Source organism: Lycium ferocissimum, chromosome 7, assembly GCF_029784015.1.
Source record: "Lycium ferocissimum isolate CSIRO_LF1 chromosome 7, AGI_CSIRO_Lferr_CH_V1, whole genome shotgun sequence".
In the NCBI taxonomy this organism is placed as follows: domain Eukaryota; kingdom Viridiplantae; phylum Streptophyta; class Magnoliopsida; order Solanales; family Solanaceae; genus Lycium; species Lycium ferocissimum.
The window spans coordinates 53,056,744-53,063,810 of record NC_081348.1 but is presented as its reverse complement, the minus strand read 5'-3'; the positions used below and the strand labels follow the sequence as shown (position 1 = coordinate 53,063,810).

At 37.0% G+C, this 7,067-nt stretch overlaps 1 protein-coding gene across 1 annotated transcript in view; it reads left to right on the top strand.

Moving 5' to 3' along the window:
- Positions 1 to 1,656: 1,656 nt before the first annotated feature.
- The window catches only part of LOC132062323 (receptor-like protein 53), a 6,283-nt gene continuing 872 nt past the window's right edge, over positions 1,657 to 7,067 (top strand). Inside the window, exons 1-2 of the mRNA XM_059454914.1 lie at positions 1,657 to 1,903; positions 1,974 to 2,375. Of these exons, the coding sequence (XP_059310897.1) occupies positions 1,657 to 1,903; positions 1,974 to 2,375 (649 nt within the window). The remainder of the gene's footprint in view (positions 1,904 to 1,973; positions 2,376 to 7,067) is intronic.

The window sequence follows — 7,067 nt, the reverse complement described above, 5'->3', positions numbered from 1 at the left end:
AATAAATCTTTCTTGAGTTGTTGAAATTCGGGCAAAGATCTCCCCTATTTATATGCCTAGCCCGAAATCATAATTCAACAACCCACAACAATAATAACAATAACAACATCCATCACATCATCTCTAACACCATTATCTATCATAAAACATCCCTCACGATGTTTTCCAATTTCCACAACTAACCAACCCGCTATACGATTATTTAACGACTTTATCTTCGTGAATAAACCAAAAGTAATATTAATAAGGAGAGATTCATACCTTATTCTTGTTAAAACAGAAATATCTCCGATATCCACTTGAATCCACGCTAAAATCCACCGCAAAACAATACTAGAATCACAACCATACGTTATCCAGGCCTCGATTAAGCAAAATCACTTGAATTGATCTTAGACCTTCATGAATTTGGTAGAAAGAGTTTTGAGGAAGTGTAGAGAGAATTTTGGGAGAGAAGGTGGTAGAAAATGAGTGAAAAAAATCAGATTTTCATTTTTTTAAATTTCTGATTGTTCACACTGAGACTGTAGCTGATCGGTACTGTAGCAGTTACTGTAGCACGCGTTTCTACTATGTCAACCTAACTTGTAACGTCCATAATTCTCTCCTCCGATGTCGTATCAACAAGAGGTTTATTGCATTGAAAACTAGACTCGACGAGCTTCATTTTAGGCTTTAGAAACACCTTAAAACTCCCCATATACCTAGAGATATACCCCTCCAAAGTTAACCCAAAATTATGTCCTTAATTCTGCCAACTTGTTCCAAATTTTTGACAAACTTATTTTCGTTGATTTTCTTGATCCTGGAATCTTCCCCAACTCCCCCTACATGATATTTATCATTCATTATACTTGATAATGGTCATGTTCTTGTGTTTCAAGATTGTCCTTCCCGGTTACGACTTACGAGATCGTAATTCATCCTTTACTTCAGTGTTACGTACTTCTCATGGCTTGTACCTTCCAAAACTTCATGGGACGTCTCCGATACTCCATTACTACGGTGATGTACGTGGCATGCTCATGCTCTGAAAGTGCGGGGTGTAACACTTAAGAGAAGTAAATTCCCACTACCATTTATCAGCTTCAATTAGCCAATAATTATAGAACCCAAGTATCAATTTCTTCTGGAATTTCGCCTGAAATATTCTTGCAATTAAACTATCAATCTTCATGGATTCCTTTTTTGAATGTAGCTAGCTGTCCCAATTTCAGTGGGTATGCCTCCTATGAAATAGTTGACCAATGACTCGAAGGTTCATGAATCATGCACTTGCCTATATATGCTAGACATGTCTTTTCCTCAGACTGATCGAAGTATAAAATAGAGAAAATAAGTTCCTAAATAATAGGACATGTCAATTGTCAAAACCACTACTACAAAATTATTGGATGTAACATGGCAGCAGAGGTGGTGAAGATGCTTTTTTCATGTGTTAGCATTAAGGTCTACCACATCTTAGAATATTTTTTCAACTCCTATTTTATAATTTTCTATCATTATATGTTCTTAATTAATTCCTATTTCATAATTTTCTATCATTATATGTTCTTAATTAATTAGTTACAACCCGTATAAATTCTATTGCTGCAGAGATCCAACAAAGAAAAGCATTTCCTTTAATGGTACTCAAGGAAAATGAGGATATCAATAATGGAGAAAGCGTCGTTTTTTCAGGTTCTAGCATTTTTATTAACATCTCTTCACCTTCTAGCAACTTGCAGCTTAGCCATGAATATTAGCACTGATCAATCTTCTCTTCTTTCCTTGAGAGCCCACATCACTTCAGATCCTAATCACATTCTTTCGACAAACTGGTCTTCTTCAATCTCAGTTTGTAACTGGATTGGGATCACTTGTGGCTCTCGTCATCAACGAGTGATTGCATTGACTATTTCAGGTATGGGATTTACTGGTACCGTCCCACCACAATTTGGTAACCTCTCTTTTCTTGTTTCACTTGATTTAAGTGTCAACAAATTCTGTGGTGAAACCACCAGAATTTTCTCATTTACGAAGATTGACAGACATTGATCTTAGTTACAACAACTTCACCGGAGAAATTCCAATAGGAATAGCCACTCTTCAGAATTTGAAAAGGTTCGCCTTGGGATACAATAATAAACTCAATGGCTCCAATGTGCTCTCCATATTCAACACCTCAACACTCAAAATTTTGGATCTTAGAGAAGCGGGTGTGACTGGTGATTTACCTTCTGATTTATGTCGTTGCCTTCGCAGATTGCAAACGCTTACACTTGGATACAACAAGTTAAGCGGAGAGATACCAAGAAACATATCTGAATGCTCGAAACTTCAAGTCCTAATGTTGTTTGAAAATAACTTTGTCGGAACCATTCCAAGTGAATTAGGTAAGTTACAGTTGCTACAACATTTACATCTTTCAAGGAACAAATTAAAAGGTATGTGTTCACCATTTTCTTGAGAGTTTATAGCCAGCTTCTTGAGAGTTAAAAGTACTTATTTTAGAGAGTTGAGTTGTTTGACCAATCTTTAAAGAAAAGAAATGCTTTTGAATAGTAGCAAATATATATATATATATATATATATATATATATATATATATATATATATATTTTTTTTTTTTTTTTTTTTTTTTGCTGCTTGTTTTCACTAATTGCTCAGTTGCTTCAGCTATGCTTTGGATCAGAAGCACTATTAGAATCCATGTCAAAATTGCTTGCCTGATTTCATCCTCTTTAGGAATAGAGCATAATCTGTTCATCCTGAGTAATATTAGGCTTAATCAAATATAGTTGTCGTAATTATATATTATCCCCTTGCTTGAAAATATTTTGGAAGTGATCAATAGCAGCTTGAGCAATGTTCTGATCCCCACTGGTCCACTGGCCTTGAGTGTTCTTGATTATGTGAAGAGATAGCATTCTCCTCTTTTCAGAGACAGTGGCATGATAATATTTGCTGTTAAGAGTCACCTTCTTCGAACCATTTCACATTTTCCTTCTGTCTAAGGATAAAATCCTCTTCTTTAACCAGGGCAAAAACATCACCTACTTGATCTCTAGACAAAGAACTCATTTTCGTCGCTACATTGAGTTTTTGCTGGAACCTCCACATGATATTTCCTTGAATGTCATATTTCAAGCTTCTAGTACTACCATATAAAGATTTGGCTAATCAATCCAGAACTTAAGGACTTAAAGTATCTGATGAAGCTCTAATTAGAATTAGAACATCTAACAAGTGTAGATGTATGGTCAGAGGCGGACCCGGGATTTGAGCGCAACGGGGGCACCATTATCTTTAGTACGCCAATTTAGCGACAAAGTTAAGCGTGCAACTCTTAAAAAACTTATTGATTACAATAGCAAAGAACAAAAAAAATTGGGGGGAAAGAATTTAATGATAAAGTAAAATGGGAGGGGACTAAAAAATAAAAAGATAAAAACAAATTAAAAAAAACTGCATTAACGCAGGTTGTACAGCAGTAAAACTGCACAAATTTTTTAAAAAAAATTGTGTTGGAGCTGAGATTTGATCTTGGGTGGCAACCAGTTGTCACACCCCTACTAGGAGTATGATGGGCTCCGACCCGTAGGCCAGGAACCACCTGACTTATTCGTTACTTTGAACATTATAAACGATAACTCAAAGAACACCTGCACGCAGAAAAGGCCCAACATAGGAATATCCGATCATTCAGCACATATGTACATATGCGGACCGACAAGGTCGCCACAACATAACGTATATAATAAAGCTGGCAAGGCTAACGGTAAAGTATCAAGAGCTCAAAATAAGGCCGACAAGGCCACCAATATATTATACAACAATATGAACCGGTGGAACTATAAAACATCTAACTGTACACACACGTCTACGAGCCTCTACATAGAATACAAATGATCATAAGGACAATAACAAATAGGCTGACTCCGAAAGTAAGTGGAGTGCTCCGAAAATTCGGCCGATAGAACACCTACGGGTCGATCCGTCTCCCCGCCTACTGCGGGCATGAGCGCGGCGTCCCACGAAGGGGACGTCAGTACGAATAATGTACTGAGTATGTGAGGCATGAATAATAACATAATATAGATATGAAAGGTAACATGGAATAAGAGAGATAATTTGTACATCTGGATGCCTCATAAGGCGGTGTTATGCATACTTAGCCTTTTAAAAAAATAGTCTTATACATATATATAGTACCATGCCCGGCCATTAAGGTTCGGTGTCATATATATAGTATCATGCCCGGCTATTAAGGCTCGGTGTCATATATAGTATCATGCCCGGCCATTAAGGCTCGGTGTTATCATCGTTAGCCCGCGTCCGGGCCTCCCGCGTCCGGGGCAATATCATAACATGCCCACTGCAGTGGTGTGCACATCTACGTGCCATGCCCGGCCGACTATAGCGTGGCGCGGTGTGAGAAAATACATACATATATATAAAGCATGCATGAGAGCCCAATCAAAAGCCACAACTATATCGGAGTGACGTAAGGTCGGTAGCCTCCGATTATATTATGGATCAGTCATCATCATTTATCCCACCTTGAAGGAACAATTATTATAAGGTGAGATCAACAACAATGAATAAAATCGAGAAAGTCATGAAATAAGCTCAATAATCTCATAATAGCATTAAAATCATAAACTTTGGAATTTCTAGAATTAAGATCTTCATTATCATGTTCATCATAGAAAACATCTCATCTTAAGTATCATAAGAAGCTTTCAAGAATCATGAACTTCTAACTTTTGGAAGTAAGAAGGTTATGGAAACATATATGGAATCATAACATAGGAATCGTGCCTTTTGAACAAAATCATAAGATGAGATCAACATCAACAAATATAATCAAAAATCTTGAAACCAGCTCAGTAATCTCATAATGACATTAAAACCATAACTTTGGAATCTCCAGAAATGGGATCATCATAATCGTCATCATAGTCCTTATAGAAAACATTCATCTTTAGCATCATAAGGATTTTGAAAATTATGAACTGCTAGTATTTTCAAAAATAAGGTATTATGGAAGTCGTGCGTTCATAGGAAAAGAATCATGCCTTTAAAAGAAAAAGGAATAGCCTTAACATACCTGGAAGATAATTTCTCGACTTTCAACTTACTTCCTATCTTGCAATCCACTTAAGATCATTCATAGCCTCGTAATCTACATATACGACCATTCATACTATTGTTAGGCTCATCGTCATATGCTCGTCTTAAACCCTTAATTTAAATCCATTTAGAATCTGCCGAAATTCGAGCAGCATCTCCCCTGTTTATATGCCTAGCCCGAAATCATAATATCAACAACCAATAATCAAAAACAATACCAACATCATCAACACCATTATCCACACCAATATATATCCTAAAACATCCCACACGATGTTTTTCAAATTTCTCAACTAACCAACTTGTAATACAACTATTTAATAACTGTTTATCTCCGTAAATAAACTAAAATTAATATTAATGATAAAAGATTCATACCTTATTCTTGTTAAAACAGCAATATCTTTAATATCTACCTTGAATCCAAGCTCAAAATCCACCGCAAAACAATTCTATAACCGTAACTATTTGTTACCCGAGCCTTGATTAGTCAAAAATCACTTCAAACCCTCCCTTTTTATGACATATTTGCCCCTATATGTGTGCTGGGCTTTAGGATCTGTTTTTGGTGCTGAAAAATGGGGTCTTGACCTTTTTATAGGTGGGTAAAGTCAGTGGCACTGTAGCAGTACTGTAGCACGCGTTTCTGCTTTGTCAGTTGAATTTATAACGTCCATAATTCTCTACTCCGATGTCCTATCGACGAGCGGTTTGTTGCGTTGGAAACTAGACTCAACGAACTTCATTTTAGGATTTTAAAACACCTTAAAACTCCTCATATACCTGGAGATATACCCTTCCAAAGTTGACTAAAAATCTGCCCATAATCCTGCCAACTTTTTTCAATTTTTCGTCAAACTTATTTTCTTTGATTTGCTTGATCCCGAAACCTTCCGAAACTCTCCATACATGATATTTATCACTAATCATACTTGATAATGGTCATGTCCTTTGGTTCCAAGGTTGTCCTTCTCAGTTACGACTTACAAGATCATGATTCATCCTTTACTTAAACAATATACTTAATAATACTTCGTTCCTCACACTCCAAAGTTGTTTTACCTAGCCATAACTCGACATAATTACATTCAAACTTAACCAGTGCTTCTCCGAGGTACGGGGTGTAACACTGAAAGTGCAGGGTGTAACACCAGTGAGCACTTAGGAGCACTCCTACCAACTGAACTACTTTTACAATTATGTTTGAGGGGTCCTTTTAAAATATATCATAGTTTTTCAAGGTATATATATATATATATATATAGAGAGAGAGAGAGAGAGGATTTTCAGTAGTTACGGGGGGCACGTGTGCCCCCACCCTTCACGTTGGGTCCGCCCCTGTGTATGGTAAGAACCAGTGCTTCCTTGGTGTTCTACTTCATTTCTTTGAAGATAGGAGGTCCATTGATGATTAATCAAGATCCTGTCCAATCTTTTCCATATCCTGTGTTTGTAGCCTCCAGCGTTGTACCAAGTGAACTAGGCGCCGCGAAACCAGCATCGGTTATCCCACAATCTTCAATACAAGAGATGAAATCCCATCTCTTTTCCATTCTGTGTGGCTTTTCCCCTCTAAAGTCCCCTGTGATACGCCAAGGGTCATTGATACCATCATTACATCGCCTACGACTTTCCAGAGAGGGAGTTTCAGCAAAGTCTCAATTTTGTCATAGAGAATCCTAATCCAGATAAAGTCCAATGTACTCTTGATGTTAGATTTTATGGTAATCTGTTGATCATCTTCATTTCATAAATCCACATCTAAACTGGATTTCCAGAACACTCAGATCTTACCATTGGTATTGAACACACAACCTTCATAGCCTAGCCTTCTTTTTTAAATCATCAATATTCAGAGAGTCAATAAAAGGTTCCTGGAGTGCAATCAGCAGGAGTTTAAGTTTGAAAATAGTAGCTTTTCCTTTGTACAGCTCTGGCGGTCGGAATTGGGT